The sequence below is a fragment of the Neodiprion virginianus genome, chromosome 2 (assembly GCF_021901495.1).
Source record: "Neodiprion virginianus isolate iyNeoVirg1 chromosome 2, iyNeoVirg1.1, whole genome shotgun sequence".
In the NCBI taxonomy this organism is placed as follows: Eukaryota; Metazoa; Arthropoda; class Insecta; order Hymenoptera; family Diprionidae; genus Neodiprion; species Neodiprion virginianus.
Genome location: NC_060878.1, coordinates 27,183,006 through 27,203,207, shown reverse-complemented (window position 1 = coordinate 27,203,207; position 20,202 = coordinate 27,183,006). Strand labels below are relative to the sequence as shown.

Genomic DNA, 20,202 nt, shown 5'->3' with positions numbered 1-20,202 from the left:
TTTATCTCTTTTGTTCATATCTCTGGCTGCGGATTAAAGTACTGCGCATGCGTCATTAAAGAGAGAAATAAGAGGTCATTTTCATCTTTCCACATGCCATGCGTGACCACGCGGCATGCTAAACATTTGTAAATGGCGTTCAAGCGGGATCATCGGAAGCAAGTGCCATGGTTTTCGCTGTAAGTAATGATCACTAGCAAATCTTGTCCTTTCGAAAAACTGGACTTTAGTCCATTCGTCGGAACGGTTTGAAATTAATTAGCCTTCAAGTGTCCTTTCCGAATTGAACTCGCTGTCAACATAACATAACCCCCAGTTGTACTTTTCAGCACCGAGTGGCACGACGTGTACGAACAAATTTATTCCAACGATACGGTTGAGCAGATTAAAGGCTACAAGAGGCTACTGGTATGGAAAGCGAGGCTTCCGAAATTGCCAGTTGGCGTCGAATGCACGCTGGCTATTATGCAAGTCTGCCTCAGAGACAGGGAAATCACCCCAAAGATTGACAAAGGAGATTTACCGGCTTATTATGAGAATGATCTCTGCCTGATGTACTCAACAACGATCATGAGGTTCCTTAATCACATAACCAACATCGGCGAAACTAAGCAATCTTCCCTTTTTCAAATAGCTAAACAGCTTAATATTCCACGATGGATTGTCAACATACGACACGATGCTGCACACGGCCATGAATTACCATCACTCGATGTATTGCGTATAGCTACAAATATACTACTCGAATGGCTACATGTAAGTAAAATTTTTTGCATATTGTCATACAAAGAAAGGAAGAACACTATGAAATCCATGTCAGTACTTGCCTAAAATTAAAAAAAAAAAGTTATAAACTTAGGATTGGGAATGTGAAATTTAGAAATACTTCCCCTAGGTATATGTGCAAATTAATTTTGTAAAAAAACAACATTTATAATCTACCTAATTTATAATAATACGTCAACATATTTTTACAATCTCAAACTGCTTGAAACTGATTCAAATTGTTGAAAAATGTGGCAATTTAGTTGTGGAAGTTTTGGAAAACATTGAACGAATTTAACCATTTTCTATCCGGCTTTTTAGAAGAAGGTTCAGTTATGATTATGAAATTCATTTGTCACATAACTCTAATGGTCGATTCGCCTTGCAGAAACAGTATTCTCTGAGTGCAGGTTCCCCAGTCTTCAGCTAATGAAAAGAATTTTTATTTTGATTCTGTTTTACATTTTGAAGGAAGAATATTGGGCAACAGAATTGAAAGCTATGGAAGATAACATTACTAAACAAGCGGAAGAAGAGAATGAGCCAGAAGAAGCACAGACGTTAACGGATTTAATTGAATTGTGGATCGCAGTTGGTTTATATATCCATGCTGGTTACACCTCGATAAAAGACATACCTGATGCACAGTTAAGGTAAGGGAATAAGTTTACAGGAATAATTGGTGACTATAGATTTCATTAGATATAAAGTGAAATATCTTCTATTTGTTATTCTTTTTATTGTTAGAGAAACGTTGAGTAATTTACGAGCATATGCTTTGAACTTGCCAAACAACGAAAATACAGAATACACCGATATTGACGTCAATACAGAAACTCGAAATGACACTGATCCTTGTGATGATGAGAAACACGAACTGGTAGCAGAACAAAGCAATCTTTTGTGTCAAATATCTAAATATTTGAGCAAAAACAAATTTCCACCAGATAAAGACGAAATTATATTGAATGTTCTACTTGGAGGGGAAGCATTCCTTCCAAGCGAAGAATTTCTTGAGATATTTGGGAGGAGAAAGAAATCAAGTCCAGATACTGAAAACTGTAACTGTCTTCCATCACGTTTCATCAATTTTTGGCAAGAGTTTATAACAATGTTACATGAGAAGGAAATTTTACAAAAACTAATACTGCGGCTATTGGAACTGATAAATGATGAGACAGAGAATGAGCAAAAGCATCTTATTGCATCTTTGTGGATGAAATATATAGCGTCTAGTCTGTGCAAAATAAAATTAGCTCACAAAATCAAACATAGGTTGGAACATGTCGGAGAAAACAAAAGGAGGAGAACTTCGTCAACCACATTGTCTCTTAAAGTTCGAGACGAAGTTGATAGAAACTTTCCCGAACTTAGAGATATTTTATGGCTAAATGTCTTAGGTGAAATACCCAGTATCCTGACTGATATAGATTTTGTTAGAACAATCATTTCTAATCTGAATAGCAAATTTTCTAATCATTTCGTTGAACCACTTTTGGAACTGATAACACCCAGCATAAGGGATGACGTCAGGGAAAATCTTATTCATTTCATCAGTATTTATACAGCAGGGCAAAATATTGAAGACCAGACTGAATTAGTTGGTAACGATAATGTCAAAACCATCAATGATTTTACTGCATTGTTTGAAGATCATATCAATGAAAATATCAGAAGTGATGAGCGATTGGAACAGTTCAATTTCGAAGATAATATCAAAATAGCAGATCTAACAACCAGAAATTCAAACTGGATACTTGAAAAAGGTACAGTTATTTTATCAACTACGAATTAGTATTTCAGTTTAAACCCAACCACCAGAAGAATATCTAACTATAGGAAAAATGGCATGTTTCGTTCAGTTAACTGTAAAACAAATTTATTTTTCGTAGAAAAAAGTGTTGATTGGGGAAGTTGTCCAATTGGAATACTACCGTGGCAGTTGGATTCGATGGACACAGTGGATACAAGTTCAGTGGTCAATGTAATAAGTGACACAGGTTCCAAAGATGTTGATATTGTACCAGGAATTATCAATAGTAAAAGTTTAATGATGAGAAGTAAAATAAATTGGAACAGCGTTTTGGGAAAAAAGAAGAGACCAAAGTGGAAAAAAAATCTCGGAAACATTGATAACATGGTCGATATGGCAATTCAAATTGTGAAGAAAAACTGTTGAATTCAAAACGTCCACTTCCGGTGTGTATTATGGACGTTTTTAACAAATTTATATTTTGCAACATGTTCCTTGCACGTAGTTTAATCGAATGTACACCGACTCACAATGAAGTATGTAGAATTGCCAATAACAAATTTTCCGTAAAATGATTCGTCGTAGCTGAAAGATAGGGCACAAGTAGGTATGCATATGCACTTCCGGGAACTGAGTAAATGCTAATGATTTCAGACAGAGTTTATTTGCTTCAGCGTTTAACAAAGTTTTCTTTTGACATTGAACTTCGCTCGAAAAAAATAGTTCAAAATTATGCATGCCATTTTGAATTGAAATAGGTATATAAACTAGATCTTGAAGGCCCATTTTAATATAAAAATATATTTGTTGGTGTACGCGAGTATACATAATAGTTTGTATACCATTTCATATGCGTAATAGTAGCAATTATTACATGTAAAATTCGTTAAATATCGTTAGGAATAAATATCAAGCACTTTATATACTTTCCTCACAATGATAGTACCTTTTTTACTATTACATATCACTATTTGCTACTGAGTAAGTAACGAACGAATAGCATAAATACTTTAACGATAATTTATATTTTGTTTTAATATTGACTAGAATGAACTTTAACATGCCAGGCAGTTAATAACAGTAACTTATCTTCAACGTATCATGAATTATATTTAAAATTTTTTAAATTTGTACTAGGCATTATAATTCTTTTTTTTTTTCATTTTTTTTCTGTGATTCTGAAATAGTTTCTATACTCCGCTACTGTTAGCTCTCAACAAAACGATTCATGTGAATAGCATGTTTTTCCGCATGGTAGGTTTTGAAAATTTGGCTCAACACTGGTGAAGCTTCTGGGTCATTTATCCAGATATTCGCTGACATTGGACTCTCTAGCATCGATAAGTATGCTGAAAGGTGTAAATTTTATTCTCAAGTATTTGGCATTCAGTAACTCTCGAATATAATCTCATAGAAAACGTCGTTTGTTTTTTGACTCACCTAGTAACATTTTTGGACTGGTGAGACTGAGTTGTATGTGAGGGTTTGACATAATTGCTTTATAAATTGGCCCGTCAGGGTCCAGGCCTTCGTCCAAATCTTCTAAGCTAGGGCGTCTCTCACCTAAGAGCCATTCGCACTGAAAATATAAACAACTCTTGAAGAATTTGACATCGATGGTAAAAAATCTGCTTTTGCTTTGACATTTAATGTGAATTTAAAACTCATTTTGGTGTTGACACACAAAAAAAAAAAATCACAATTATGCCAATGATCATTTTCTATGTTTTAATCGTTATGAAATTGAAGTTGAGTGTCAATAATATTTGTTACTAATTTTTCTCGAATGTTTTAGGTTAAACAAGAATTGATGAAAATCTTAAAATACTCAGTAATATAGTAGAATAGAAAATCTAGCAACGTACTGCATTTGGTTGATTATTTCCAGTGACTTTCAGTGCTTCTATGATTTTCTTCTCCTCAAACCCCATCTCTTGAAGTGAGGATATCACCCTCGTGTTTGGTTTGAAATCGAGTTTTTTGAACTGACGAAAAGACTCTAACAGCAGAGCGACGACGTTAATCAAGTTTGGCTCTCTCTTGGAACTCTGACTACCTGTTCAACAATTACCCAGCATTGAGTTGAGAACAATATTCATATTCTGAATAAATTATCGCCTCGAGACGTAATCAGAGCGAATTTTCGATAAAGAGGAACGTATTAAACTCAACTTGCCTATGCGGTAAGAGTACATGCCATAAAGCAGTCGTAAGTTGAGCAAGTTAGCTAAACTGCAACATTACCTCCTTTGAATAAATCGACACATGCTTCCTTGAGACTTCTCCTTCTGCCCGAAGTTCCTGAGGAACTAGGTCCTCCTGTATCCACATCTAGGCTCGCGTCTAACGATGGTAACTCAAAATCTTCTTCATCTGGATCATCTCCATGCTCTATGAGCCACTCAAGTGCTTCAGAAGTATTCATCCTTACCAATGATGAATAAACAAGTAAGGAAAAGAAATTTGCACATTCATGCAATGATGCTAATGTTACTTACTTCCTGAGCCGTAGAGCTTTCAATACTTTCTTCTCCGAGAAGCCCATATCCATGAGATATTTAACAGACTTGGGATCATTTGGCGGTTTGCATCTGGCCTCCCATCTTTCCCTAATTACTTCATAAATTTTAGCTGCTTCAGGACTATGATTTAAAATCTTTGCAGAAGTTTGGACCAGTGTGATGAGAATCTTTCTTATTTCATTCTGAAACTGTCCATGTTGTGCGTTTACTCATTGTATTTTACTCGATATTTATCATTAGCCTAATAATTATTAGCACACTTTCTTACCTCGATAAACTTTTCAAAATCTTTCTAATAAAACTTAGTTTTCTAAGAATAAAACAATACTACAAACTCATATTTTATCGTTATGAAATATTTACATCAGCTGGGCAATCGGCACTGGGCGCAGGTCGTGATGGGTTTTTAATTGGAAGTCCTGCCGTGATTCGAGCTATCACCTCCTCACTGGGTCCTTTTAGAATCTCTTCTGTTAGATTTTCTTTTATTATAACTGGATGGATCTCCACCATCAGCAACTCATCTGAAACAAAAAATCACCAGAAATCATCGAAGGAAACTGACATTGAACCAGCCTCAATCATTTTCCAAAATTTGATTTTGCTTTTGAAGTGAAACTTCTTTAGCAGGGATAATAACAGAATGTTGTAAAACGCGATGTTTTGAAACGCACTGCAATGAAATGTACACTGCTATGAAACATAATGTTTTGACACGTACCACTATATAAAGCACTGTTATGAAACGCAAACTACGCACAGGATTACCTATCCCCAGTCTCCTCTCTCTGTTACCGAGTTGTTGAAGCCATGGTGAATTACTTATATAAATTGCAGAAGTATCACTTCTGTTGCACACGTTTTTTTTTATGTCTTTAGCAATATCCTATTCAATTTACTTCCAAGTTTTGCGATACTCACCAAACTTTTCAATGCCCTCTTCCTCTGCTTTTTTTTCATCAGATAACGACTTTAGTTTTGTTGCATGAACTAATCTAAAGCATGATGAAGGCTTTGATGTGTCTTGTCCATAAAAGTGTTTAGTTGCGACTGCTTTAATTTTTTCTATGGTAAAGTCTGGCTTGATGTTGATGCCAAACACATGGCCCTCCAAACTGAAAATATTATTATGGTGATTACGATCTGTTCCTTCATTCTTGAACATAACGAATGTACCCAAGTAATCTCTCAAATTTGGGTACATTAAACATAGCGGTTATTCTGCTCGACATTTAAAATTGGTGAACTTTATAATACAACCACCAAAATTTCTCTACACAATAATGTAGTAACTAGTTACATGTTTAATATCTTTAACCTGAGTAATGATATTATTATATACAATATTTTCTGATACTTAATTCTATATAACAGTGAAAATCCTACTCAAAATCGCCAGGGCAATTGAGAAAATGGATATTAACCCCTCGCCGTACCATTTAGTTCGGCAAGATCTGAGCCCAAGCAATATGAGACGATGCGCGCTAAATAGGCTAGAGTGATGCTGAAAACAGCTGCAATATGAGCCTAATCTTCAGTCTACGTGTCTGACTCATGATCTTCATGTTTGATACGAAATATGTATCACGAGTCAGATTCGTCAAAGTACGGCAGAGGGTTAAGAAAATTTAAATTCACATTTGTTTTTATTACATTCTGTCTATTTTCTCATTTAGTATTTGTAAAATATTATTCTCTTTCAAATGTAATATAAAGCGATAATAGAAATAATGGCAACTTGTACGCACATGGTGGCTTTTCACTGATTTTCAGAATATTGTTTTTAAACTGAAAGGAAGTAGAGTACACTTTTTCATAACTTTATAGTACGAGAGTGCATGGTCGAATGGTTTTTTTTATAGGTAATGAAATGCAAACCTGATAATGTTAACTGAGAAACTCTCAGGGATTGACTGTGGTGACACAAGCATTGTAACACCTGAATTTGTAGAGCGATTTCCTGGGTCCGCAGAAGAGAGAGCCGAGGAGCGCCTCCCGGCTTCTCGAGAGCTCCGTCTGCTACTCCAGGCTTCCAGTATTTGTCCACGCATCCATGGAAACATCAAGTAGCCCTGAACAATAAAAAACTAATATGTATGTTGTCCAATTTTTCGGGAGTTTAAAGCAGCGTTCGAATACACGTGTCTTTGATCACAAGGTAGTTCTAGTATTAGGTGATTTATAAGTGTTATTTTACATCGTCGTCAAGTCAGAGTTAATCGTTAATCCATAACTGATTATTCATTTCTCAATATGAAAGATTTAGGTTAAGCTAGATTAGAGTGCTGAAGTACGCGAAGTTGACATATTCCGGATACAGCGCGAGTGCAACACGATTACGCTAAATTTTTTACTTCCGATGGCAATAAAAATACCTTGACCTTAAAATTCTGGTAGTCGTTATTTTACCTTGAATATTTCCGTTCGTATTTTGACGTTTGCCCGCAACGGCGGCCATTTGCACGCAGTTCAAACAGTGTTGCCAACTCGGATTGTCATAATCCAGCTTGGGTCCTTGTGGTCCTTGTAAAATCGCGCCAAAAACCGCCATTAAGAAGTCGTTGAAAATTCTTTACAAGAAAGGAGAAAGAAGGCGTTCTAATGACCTACGCTTAGGAGCGTAGTATAGTTGTGTAATAATCCTTATTGTACGTAGTACGTGATCTATGACCTATCTTCTCCATCATACCATGTTTTCCAAATATCACCAGGCCCAGTTTCAGTTGACCAGTGAACTCCGCAGAGCACAGCAGTTCTGCTATACTTACGATAAGGTAACGGAAATATATATTTACAATCAGTCAATTAAATCGATCCGCTAAAATTTCATTCCGTGAATATTGTGTCATAACAAAGCAACATCTACGTTTCAGAAACAATCTGTCTGTAAATATGGAAACTGAGATTTCTGTTGGTGAGTAAGTAATATGCCGCATAGACGAATGAGTGTTGTGTTGTAAACACAGTAAAGATCCTGCTTTTGTTCAGTTACAAATTAAGAAGCGTAAAAATAGTGGCCCACTTGCTCATGGATTGCCATGCAATATAAGTCACATCGATGAATTAAGCTGTTATGTCTTTTATTACAAAATATTCAGTAGTTTGCGGATTGTCGTACATGATTTAACGCGGTCAAAGCGAAGATTTGTGCTTATTTCATATTATCCGGTTAATCACTCAAGTTTTGGAAGTCGTGATAGAATCTACGCTAAAAAAGATCTGCTTGCGTTCAAGATCCTGTGCGATTACAAAAAACAATTCAAAATTCTGAAATAAAATACATGGAAATCATGGCATGTATATGGTTTTGTAAATGCTGTGCATACAATCATGCAGAGTATTTTATTGGTACAAATTCTGGGATCAATTCGAAGCGCTCCGGAAAACGAAGCATGCATTCAAATATCGTTTCATAGCCCGAGGTCATTGAGGCATTGGATTTGTGTTTATAACGATACTGAAGTATTACACGTATATGATTGTGCTAATAAGAGAGTATGGCACGATCACCATAAGATATGTTTACATAAATTGTTGCCTGACGATAATATACGCGTCGTGTTCGAAAAAATTCAGCAACAAAATAATTACTGGAATTCTGGTGTATTTTCTATAGCTTTTGCAACTTCTATTGTTTATGGTGTGAATCCTTGTGAGGTTTAGTATGATATTCCAAGGATATAAGAGACAAATATATATCGACGCGATATGTTTGTCCACCTGAGGCAATGCATCGTCTATATGAATATCCGATGAACAAACAGTCTCACGCTATATACAGATTAGCAGTTCATGTAGATGATGAACAGGTAGTATATTTTGAAAAGTTTCAGGAAAAACCCAGTGAACACAATTATGTCAAACTGATGTCAGAATGACGTCATATCACGTCATGATTTACAACTGTCGCAGAACGGCAGCGTTATTAGCTGACCCGTTGACTAAAGAATATATCTTTAGTCAACAGCTGACCATCGATGGGCCTAGCCGATTGAGTCTGGAATCGGCAAGGAAGATAAAGTGCGTATTTCTTGTCCGAAATGTAAGAACTAAAATCATTATACATCATATCTTATCATCATACGTCATACATCATACATCATACATAGTATTGAAGTTCGAAACCAAAGTTTGGATGTCGGATGTTCAGAAAGTCAAAATTTTTTTTCTCTTGACGTCTTCAATCTATAGTGATCAGCTAGCCGAATTCCTCAGTCTGGAAACAACCGCGCGGTAGAGAGGACGTACGAGAATCGCGCTCCGCAGATTTCGAGTACCGGGTTCTTTACCTCCTGGATTCTGCGCTCCGGGTCCGTTTCGTGGCGCAACTCGAGTTCCAGGAGTAGCGCTCGGTAGTTTCTGTGCTCCAGGTCCGCTACCTGGTGAAACTCGACTTTCAGGACAAGTGCTCCGTAGTTTCTGCGCTCCAGGTCCAGTACCTGTTGAAACTCGACTTCCAGGACAAGCGCTACGTAGTTCTGACTGTCCAGGTTCTTGACCTGGTGACTTTTGACCTTCCGGACTAATTTTCAAGTTTACAAGTTTGATTATTGAAAACGTCATGTTTTGTACCATCAAACCAAAATGCATGTTTCAGATAACACTTTGAATCGGAAAAAACCGAGCGACCAGGACCAACAAATTGCAATTGGTGAGTGTTTGGCATTATATAGGTACATAGGAATAGATGACAATAACGTCGTTCAATTAGAGCTAAAATTGCTGTGGTTAGTGTATCAGATCTGTTAGCACTTAGCTGGTTGTTTTGTGGTATTTTTTGTGGAAATTTATTATCATAAAATCACAATACGTTATACTTACATGCATCTGTAAACGTGATTTGTAGTATTATATAGAAAAAATCTTACGAGCAGATTCGGTTTACGTCACATGCACAAAGACGGTGTTCATTCTGTATACTGTGAAGCCAATACCAGAATTTTTTGGGGAGTCATCGTATCCCAGTCTCCCCTACAACTGTGTTATGTGTTAAAACACTGACAACGAGTAAGCGAGCGCACGAGCAGAAAAATCAGTTACACTAGGCATCCGACCACAAGCGAGCTTTAACGAGCGAGTGTTTTAAAACTTGTTATTTTTAATTCGCGCACCATTCTATTATCGATGTACCAAAATAACCCAAAAGGCAGTGATCTAGTGTTAATTCTCGAGCTCAAAGGTGAAACTTCACGATTTTTTTCTTCTGAACGAATATGAATGTGATTTAACGTATTTTATGAGTTTCTTAGTTCATCGATGATGAAAATATATGTCAATTCGAAGTAATTTTAGTTTTTACGTTTCAGACAAAAATTACGCACTCCATCTTTCCGGCCAATTCGAGATTCCAGCGACGAGGTGCTTCAATGACCAACTAATGACTTCGCCATTTTGCGACAATTGATGGTAAATAAATTTTTCTTGTACTGTCCAAATGTGAGTTGAACTGCACTCGAAATTTTAAAAAGCTTCGTTAGTTATCTCCCTATAAAAAATATCCGACAATCAACGTTTCGCTTGGAACTTATCGTATTTGATTGATTAAAAAAAAAAAATATGTACTTTTACCGATTTTTTATATGGCAGCATTTGAAGAATCCGGTTTCCTCTTTGAACCGACATGAAAGATAGTTTTTCTCCATTATCTGATTTCATTATTGACCTTTTTTCGGTGTTACTTGAAATTTAGCTATATAATTATTGATTGCTTTCAGCTTTTAACCATTTGTATGCTATAATAGTACGAAATAAATAATTGTAATCAACTATTTTCGTGTCAACCAATAAGAAAAAGCTATGTTACTATTTGTGCACGGTGAGCATAACATTTTTATGATATTTAATGGCAATTGTAATTATATTTCATCTTGAAATTTTTCAAACTTGTCATGTTTACAGTAAATTATTTCAATCCATTTTTCGCGGAAGCCCACATTTCGTAGCTATCAATGCGCTAGAGAAATTTCTATAATTTCTTATAATTTTCTCATAATCTTCTTAGTCAAACCTGTATATGAAAAAAATATATTGATCCTCAGACAATATTTTCCACGTGTTGTAATACTGAAATTATTTATTAGTATTCGAGATATGACCCGAGGTGGTTGGAGGTGGTCGGAAGTGTTTAAGGGAGGTTGCGGGGGATCGAGGTGGATGAGGAGAAGGACGGAAAGGAGGAGGAGGAGATAGATGAGGAGAAAAAAGTGGACGAGGAGGACGAGGATAACGAGGATTTCTGCACTGTGAGTATAACATTTTTATAATATTTCATGGCTATTGTAATTATATTTCATCTGAAATTTTTTACACTTGTCATGTTTACAATGAATTATTTAAACTCATTTCCCGCGCAAGTCCAAATTCTGTATCTATCAATGCGCTAATAAAATTTCTACAATGTTTTATAATTTTTCCATAATTTTCGTACAATGTGTCTATGCAAAAATTACATAATTGCTTACACAATATTTTTAATGTGTTCTAATACTGAAAACATTTATCAGTGATCGAGGTATAACCCGAGGTGGTTAGCCGTGGTCGTTAGAGGTGGTTGGCAGCGGTTGGAGGTGATCGGAGGTGGACGAGGAGGAGGACGAGGAAGACGAGGATTTGTGCTCGGTCAGTAAAACATTTTTATAATATTTGATGGCAATTGTAATTATATTTTATCAAAAATATTTCAAACTAGTCATGTTTACATTAAATTATTTCAATTCATTTTTCGCGCAAGCACATATTCAGTAGCTATGAATAAGCTCATATAATTTATTATATTATTAATTAATTAATTAATATTCTTATAATATTTAATGACAATTGTCATTATATTTTATTTAAAAATTTTCAAACTTGTCACGTTTACAACAAATTATTTCAATTCATTTCTCGCGCAAGCACATGTTCAGTAGCTTCAAATGCGCTAATAAAATTGATCATATTATTAATTAATTAATTAATTATATTAATCCTTAAACAGTGTTTTTGATGTGTTCTTATACTAAAAATATTCATTACTATTCAAGGTATAACCCGAGGTAGTTCGCGGTGGTTGCGGGTGATCGAGGTGGGCGAGGAGGACGAGGATGACGAGGACTTGTACACTGTGAGTATAACATTTTTATTATATTCATTAGAGTAGGAGTAGGATCAGGAGTAGGAGTAGTGGGAGTTGAAGTAGAAGTGGTAGAAGTCGGAGTAGGAATAGGAGTAGTCGTAGTAGTAGGAGTTGGAGTGGAGTAGGAGTAGAAGTAGTTGTATGTGGGGAGGGGCGGGGAGGGGATATTATCATATCAAGTTATCAGTAATAAGCAATTGCGGGTAAAATATTAGCTTACTTTTGTAAGTATTTATGAATATAGCCTCTACGAATATTCATTGTTGGTATATAAGGTCTGGCAACGTACCTACTTTCTGTAAGAGATGTTGAAGATTTTCAACACAATTATGTTTCAGTTCTGTGCCCCACCTATAGTGATCCACTAGTACATATCCTCCGACGTGACATCGCTCCGCTACGTACGAAGAAGAAAAGATTTATTAAGATGCAAATTGCTCCTCTCTTCTTGCCATTGTGCTTTCAGCCATTGTTGTGCTGTGTGTTTAAAATTTAGGACAGTATATAATATAGAATAACAGGTACAGCTACGAATACAGCACTACAATAAATCTTATAGAAATGAGCTTTCATTGTGATTTATCTGTATTTATAACTCGACGCGAGAAGGCAAAAATCAATGTAATGCCATCTGTAAGGTAATTGGACTCGTATTTGCACTACGAGAACTCGTTGGGCATTTTGCGGTGAAATTTGAAAAATTGTTGTACAAGAAATTAAATAACTATAAAAATGGATAAAAAATATTATCTCTAATAGTGAATGTAGCTAATACAGCTTTAACCGTATATTGATTATGTTAATGATCTATTGTGACAAGATCGGAATTAGATAAGCTCTCTAAATACTCTTTTCTAGTCTATTAATTTATATCATGTATATGTAAATGTATATTTCTTCAGTTTGTACAATCACTGCACTAGGATTACCCTTGCCATGTTTTATGGTGCGCTTGTGTAATTTGTATATTATTAACCTTACGTTTTACTCCATTTGCGACAAATTGTGAGTGTTTATAATTTCTTGGCAATTATTTATGTACATGTATGTGTATATATGTATACGTATACTTATGCATGTGTATATAAATATATACACATATTTAAAACTAGACTTTTACAATAAACACAGAGGTCTTAGTATATTCACATACGGATTTCTGTGTATAGGTGTACTTGAACTGAAATATCCTTACCTCTAATACGGATTTCTTCGTGATTCGCATTTGTTTTTGTAACCCAATGTCCTACGTACAATGGCAAAAATCGAGATCCAACTTAACTGAGTCTCAAAGCCCAGTTGACATAAAAGCAGCTGTTTGATAGAAATTATAGTTTGTAGTTTACACAGCCCATTGCATGATATTTCATTATAAATACATATGTTTCAATGTATTTAGGAATAATTTATCAAATGTACAGAGGTCATGTGCAAATAATAAATGAATTCGACCGCAGTTTGATGTATTCATTGGAGCTTTAACAATAAATTTAAGCTTTGTTACTTCTTTTCTTTTATTATGGATAATCAAAAACATTTGCGACTATTCGTGCTGTGGAAGCATGGGGATTAAACCAAATGTAGCAAAAGATTAGAAACAGTGTATGTAGAGTACGGGTATTTTTCTAATAATGCAAACACGTGCCGCTAGCTTAGTTTTGACATATCTAGAATACCACGCCTTGCGAATTAGCTTTCCAGACAGAGATGAACGATGAATTTCAAGGACTGCATTATCGTTGTGGAATACTCTATGCTTTATGGGAAAAGAGAATCTGTAACGATAAAATTGATGCACCGGATCGTCGTCGACTTTAACTTTTGAAATGTCCTACCATTTCCGAACACCTCCAACCATCCTATCTACCTATATTACTAGATTAGCTATGATATGAAAAGAGAAGTATTTTTCATTTCGAAATGGGATTTTATTCGACGCGCGCTCGATGTATTCCATAACATTAGTATTCATAATTATTCCAACAACTTTTCATTTGCTCTCTCGATCTTGAATTTTCATAGGCATAGAATCGAAACGCTGTTTTAGCTGGTCGCAAGTGAAGCATCTGCGTTGGGTGGAGGAGCAGAATTGTTTTTCGAAAAGTATTCGGATGGAAAAAAATTCAGAGTAACTGTAATACATCACGGATGCGCTAATTTTGAACGACATGAAATAGATGCTTCGTATATGAGACAGTATTTGACGCTGCGTAGTGGTTTAAAGACCTAGAAAGGTGATAGGGAGAGAAAGAACGACGCTTCTTAACACTTCGAGTGTATTTTAACACACATTTGAAAGATACGAGCGAAATTTTTCATCATCCAACTGTCGCAGAACGGCAGCGTTATTAGCCGACCCGTTCACTGAAGAATATATCTGCAGTCAACGGCTGACCATCGAAGGGACTGGTCGCTTGAGTCTCGAATCGGCAGGAGAGATAAAGTGTGTATTTCTTGTATGAAACGTGAAGACTAAAATCATTATACATCAAATCATATCATCATACATCATACATCATACATCGTACATCGTACATCGTACATCATACATCATACATCATCATACGTAGTATTACAGTTCGAAACCAAAGTTTGAATTTTCGGATGTTCGGAAAGTGACGTCACCAATCTAAAATCGGCTAGCCGAGTTCCTCAGTCGGGTAACAACCGCGCAGTAGAGCGGACGGATGAGAGTCGCGCTCCGCAAATTTCGAGTACCGGGTTCTCAACCTCCCGGATCCCGCGCTTCGGGTCCGCTACGCGGTGAAGCTCGACTTCCAGGATAAGCGCTCCGTGGTTCCTGGTTCATGTTTACAATAAATTATTTCAATTCGTTTTTCGCGCAAGCCGAAATTCAGTAACTGTCAGTCCGCTAATAAAATTTCTCGACTTCCAGGATAAGCGCTCCGTGGTTCCTGGTTCATGTTTACAATAAATTATTTCAATTCGTTTTTCGCGCAAGCCGAAATTCAGTAACTGTCAGTCCGCTGATAAAATTTCTCGACTTCCAGGATAAGCGCTCCGTGGTTCCTGGTTCATGTTTACAATAAATTATTTCAATTCGTTTTTCGCGCAAGCCGAAATTCAGTAACTGTCAGTCCGCTGATAAAATTTCTCGACTTCCAGGATAAGCGCTCCGTGGTTCCTGGTTCATGTTTACAATAAATTATTTCAATTCGTTTTTCGCGCAAGCCGAAATTCAGTAACTGTCAGTCCGCTGATAAAATTTCTCGACTTCCAGGATAAGCGCTCCGTGGTTCCTGGTTCATGTTTACAATAAATTATTTCAATTCGTTTTTCGCGCAAGCCGAAATTCAGTAACTGTCAGTCCGCTAATAAAATTTCTCGACTTCCAGGATAAGCGCTCCGTGGTTCCTGGTTCATGTTTACAATAAATTATTTCAATTCGTTTTTCGCGCAAGCCGAAATTCAGTAACTGTCAGTCCGCTGATAAAATTTCTCGACTTCCAGGATAAGCGCTCCGTGGTTCCTGGTTCATGTTTACAATAAATTATTTCAATTCGTTTTTCGCGCAAGCCGAAATTCAGTAACTGTCAGTCCGCTGATAAAATTTCTCGACTTCCAGGATAAGCGCTCCGTGGTTCCTGGTTCATGTTTACAATAATTTATTTCAATTCGTTTTTCGCGCAAGCCGAAATTCAGCAGCTGTCAGTACGCTAATAAAATTTCTATAACTTTATAATTTTCTCATAATCTTTTTCGTAGAATATGTCGATAAAAAAATTATATTAAACCTCACACATTATTTTTGATTCGTTCTCATGCTGAAAATATTTATTAGTATTCGAGGTATAACTCGAGGTGGTTGGCGGTGGTCGTTGGAGGTGGTTGGGGGTGGTTGCGGGTAATCTCGGTGATTCAGGAGGAGGAGGACGAGGATGTGTGCTGGGTGAGTAAAACACTTTTATAACATTTGATGGCAATTGTAATTATATTTCATCTGAAATATTACAAACTTGTCGCGTTTACAATAAATTATTTCAATTCATCTTTCGTGCAAGCACATATTCAGTAGCTATGAATAATCTTGTACAATTTATTATATTATTAATTAATTAATTAATATTCTTATAATTTTTAATGGCAATTGTAATTATATTTCATCTGAAATATTACAAACTTGTCACGTTTACAATAAATTATTTCAATTCATCTTTCGTGCAAGCACATATTCAGTAGCTATGAATAATCTTGTACAATTTATTATATTATTAATTAATTAATTAATATTCTTATAATTTTTAATGGCAATTGTAATTATATTTCATCTGAAATATTACAAACTTGTCACGTTTACAATAAATTATTTCAATTCATCTTTCGTGCAAGCACATATTCAGTAGCTATGAATAATCTTGTACAATTTATTATATTATTAATTAATTAATTAATATTCTTATAATTTTTAATGGCAATTGTAATTATATTTCATCTGAAATATTACAAACTTGTCACGTTTACAATAAATTATTTCAATTCATCTTTCGTGCAAGCACATATTCAGTAGCTATGAATAATCTTGTACAATTTATTATATTATTAATTAATTAATTAATATTCTTATAATTTTTAATGGCAATTGTAATTATATTTCATCTGAAATATTACAAACTTGTCACGTTTACAATAAATTATTTCAATTCATCTTTCGTGCAAGCACATATTCAGTAGCTATGAATAATCTTGTACAATTTATTATATTATTAATTAATTAATTAGTATTCTTATAATATTTAATGGCAATTGTAATTATATTTCATCTGAAATATTACAAACTTGTCACGTTTACAATAAATTATTTCAATTCATCTTTCGTGCAAGCACATATTCAGCAGCTATGAATAATCTTGTACAATTTGTTATATTATTAATTAATTATTTAGTATTCTTATAATATTTAATGGCAATTGTAATTATATTTCATCTGAAATATTACAAACTTGTCACGTTTACAATAAATTATTTCAATTCATCTTTCGTGCAAGCACATATTTAGTAGCTATGAATAATCTTGTACAATTCATCATATTATTAATCATTTGATTAATTACATTAATCCTTACACAATATTTTTGATATGTTCCTATACTAAAAATATTCATTACTATTCCAGGTATTACCCGAGGTGGTCGGCGGTGGACGAGGAGGAGGACGAGCTGGACGAGGAGGAGGACCAGGTGGACGAGGAGGAGGACGAGGTGGCCGAGGAGGAGGCGGGGTGGGTCGTGGGAGAGGACCTCTCCTCTCCTCAGAGGAGGGGAGGGGGAAGGGACGGGAAGGGAAGGGAAGGGAAGGGAAGGGGCAGGGGCGGGGAGGGGAGGGTGGCGGGGAGGGGCCGGGAGGGGGAGGGTGGCGGGGAGGGAAGGGTGGTCGGGAGGGAGGGAGGGAGGGAGGGAGGGAGGGGGGGGAGGGAGGGAGGGAGGGGGGGAGGGCGGGCGGGAGGGAGAGAGTGGAGGACGGATGTCGATGCGAGCCCGTTAGAGTTAATAGAGAAGTACACCTCCCCGCGCCGTCCCTCCCTCCCGCCGTCCCGCCCGCCCTCCCTCCCTCCCGCCCTCCCTTCCCTCCCCCTCCCAGCCCCTCCCCGCCACCCGCACCCTCCCGGCCCCTCCCCGCCGCCCACCCCTCCCCTACCCCTTCCCTTCCCTTCCCGTCCCGTCCCTTCCCCTCCCCGCCCGCCCCGCCCCCTCCCCTCCTCTGAGGAGAGGAGAGGTCCTCTCCCACGACCCACCCCGCCTCCTCCTCGGCCACCTCGTCCTCCTCCTCGTCCACCTGGTCCTCCTCCTCGTCCAGCTCGTCCTCCTCCTCGTCCACCGCCGACCACCTCGGGTAATACCTGGAATAGTAATGAATATTTTTAGTATAGGAACATATCAAAAATATTGTGTAAGGATTAATGTAATTAATCAATTGATTAATAATATGATGAATTGTACAAGATTATTCATAGCTACTAAATATGTGCTTGCACGAAAAATGAATTGAAATAATTTATTGTAAACGTGACAAGTTTGTAATATTTCAGATGAAATATAATTACAATTGCCATTAAATATTATAAGAATACTAAATAATTAATTAATAATATAACAAATTGTACAAGATTATTCATAGCTGCTGAATATGTGCTTGCACGAAAGATGAATTGAAATAATTTATTGTAAACGTGACAAGTTTGTAATATTTCAGATGAAATATAATTACAATTGCCATTAAAAATTATAAGAATATTAATTAATTAATTAATAATATAATAAATTGTACAAGATTATTCATAGCTACTAAATATGTGCTTGCACGAAAAATGAATTGAAATAATTTATTGTAAACGTGACAAGTTTGTAATATTTTAGATGAAATATAATTACAATTGCCATTAAAAATTATAAGAATATTAATTAATTAATTAATAATATAATAAATTGTACAAGATTATTCATAGCTACTGAATATGTGCTTGCACGAAAGATGAATTGAAATAATTTATTGTAAACGTGACAAGTTTGTAATATTTCAGATGAAATATAATTACAATTGCCATTAAAAATTATAAGAATATTGATTAATTAATTAATAATATAATAAATTGTACAAGATTATTCATAGCTACTGAATATGTGCTTGCACGAAAGATGAATTGAAATAATTTATTGTAAACGTGACAAGTTTGTAATATTTCAGATGAAATATAATTACAATTGCCATTAAAAATTATAAGAATATTAATTAATTAATTAATAATATAATAAATTGTACAAGATTATTCATAGCTACTGAATATGTGCTTGCACGAAAGATGAATTGAAATAATTTATTGTAAACGCGACAAGTTTGTAATATTTCAGATGAAATATAATTACAATTGCCATCAAATGTTATAAAAGTGTTTTACTCACCCAGCACACATCCTCGTCCTCCTCCTCCTGAATCACCGAGATTACCCGCAACCACCCCCAACCACCTCCAACGACCACCGCCAACCACCTCGAGTTATACCTCGAATACTAATAAATATTTTCAGCATGAGAACAAATCAAAAATAATGTGTGAGGTTTAATATAATTTTTTTATCGACATATTCTACCAAAAAGATTATGAGAAAATTATAAAGTTATAGAAATTTTATTAGCGTACTGACAGCTGCTGAATTTCGGCTTGCGCGAAAAACGAATTGAAATAATTTATTGTAAACATGAACCAGGAACCACGGAGCGCTTATCCTGGAAGTCGAGAAATTTTATCAGCGGACTGACAGTTACTGAATTTCGGCTTGCGCGAAAAACGAATTGAAATAATTTATTATAAACATGAACCAGGAACCACGGAGCGCTTATCCTGGAAGTCGAGAAATTTTATCAGCGGACTGACAGTTACTGAATTTCGGCTTGCGCGAAAAACGAATTGAAATAATTTATTGTAAACATGAACCAGGAACCACGGAGCGCTTATCCTGGAAGTCGAGAAATTTTATTAGCGGACTGACAGTTACTGAATTTCGGCTTGCGCGAAAAACGAATTGAAATAATTTATTGTAAACATGAACCAGGAACCACGGAGCGCTTATCCTGGAAGTCGAGAAATTTTATTAGCGGACTGACAGCTACTGAATTTCGGCTTGCGCGAAAAACGAATTGAAATAATTTATTGTAAACATGAACCAGGAACCACGGAGCGCTTATCCTGGAAGTCGAGCTTCACCGCGTAGCGGACCCGAAGCGCGGGATCCGGGAGGTTGAGAACCCGGTACTCGAAATACGTAGCGGCCCGAAGCGCGGGATCCGTGAGGTTGAGAACCCGGTACTCGAAATTTGCGGAGCGCGACTCTCATCCGTCCGCTCTACTGCGCGGTTGTTACCCGACTGAGGAACTCGGCTAGCCGATTTTAGATTGGTGACGTCACTTTCCGAACATCCGAAAATTCAAACTTTGGTTTCGAACTGTAATACTACGTATGATGATGTATGATGTATGATGTACGATGTACGATGTATGATGTATGATGTATGATGTATGATGATATGATATGA

The 20,202-nt window shown here is 36.2% G+C and overlaps 2 protein-coding genes across 4 annotated transcripts; one reads left to right on the top strand and one right to left on the bottom strand.

Moving 5' to 3' along the window:
- The first annotated feature begins 65 nt into the window (after positions 1–65).
- Positions 66–9,691, top strand: LOC124299137 (ribosomal biogenesis protein LAS1L). 3 transcript variants are annotated; one of them, XR_006906945.1, is made up of 7 exons: positions 66–179; positions 330–756; positions 1,237–1,418; positions 1,513–2,531; positions 2,658–2,964; positions 6,992–7,134; positions 9,638–9,691. XR_006906945.1 is itself a non-coding variant. In XM_046752118.1 (6 exons), exons 1-6 carry the CDS (start codon positions 133–135, stop codon positions 2,942–2,944), a joined length of 1,794 nt encoding a protein of 597 aa, XP_046608074.1. In that variant the 5' UTR covers positions 66–132; the 3' UTR covers positions 2,945–3,770. The 3 variants fall into 3 exon arrangements, 2 of the variants coding, with proteins under 2 accessions (XP_046608074.1, XP_046608073.1); XM_046752118.1 differs by lacking the exons at positions 6,992–7,134; positions 9,638–9,691 and having other exon boundaries at positions 1,513–2,165; positions 2,334–2,531; positions 2,658–3,770; XM_046752117.1 differs by lacking the exons at positions 6,992–7,134; positions 9,638–9,691 and having other exon boundaries at positions 2,658–3,770.
- LOC124299141 (ubiquitin-associated domain-containing protein 1) lies at positions 3,604–7,103 on the bottom strand. Its single transcript, XM_046752127.1, has 8 exons — positions 6,919–7,103; positions 5,962–6,155; positions 5,404–5,564; positions 5,017–5,228; positions 4,763–4,944; positions 4,384–4,574; positions 3,959–4,097; positions 3,604–3,867 (listed from the first exon to the last, which is right to left on the bottom strand). Exons 1-8 carry the CDS (start codon positions 7,101–7,103, stop codon positions 3,725–3,727), a joined length of 1,407 nt encoding a protein of 468 aa, XP_046608083.1. The 3' UTR covers positions 3,604–3,724.
- Positions 9,692–20,202: the final 10,511 nt, after the last annotated feature.

Bases quoted from the DNA above. Each gene is read 5' to 3' on its own strand.
- LOC124299141 (XM_046752127.1), bottom strand. From the start codon at position 7,103: ATGTTTCCATGGATGCGTGGACAAATACTGGAAGCCTGGAGTAGCAGA. The intron at 5,229-5,403 runs GTAAATATTTCA...CAACATGGACAG, and splicing joins GTGCCGATTGCCCAGCTGAT to TTTCAGAATGAAATAAGAAA. The intron at 4,945-5,016 runs GTAAGTAACATT...ATCATTGGTAAG, and splicing joins AAAGCTCTACGGCTCAGGAA to GATGAATACTTCTGAAGCAC.
- LOC124299137 (XM_046752117.1), top strand. From the start codon at position 133: ATGGCGTTCAAGCGGGATCATCGGAAGCAAGTGCCATGGTTTTCGCT. The intron at 757-1,236 runs GTAAGTAAAATT...TACATTTTGAAG, and splicing joins TACTACTCGAATGGCTACAT to GAAGAATATTGGGCAACAGA. The intron at 2,532-2,657 runs GTACAGTTATTT...TATTTTTCGTAG, and splicing joins AAACTGGATACTTGAAAAAG to AAAAAAGTGTTGATTGGGGA.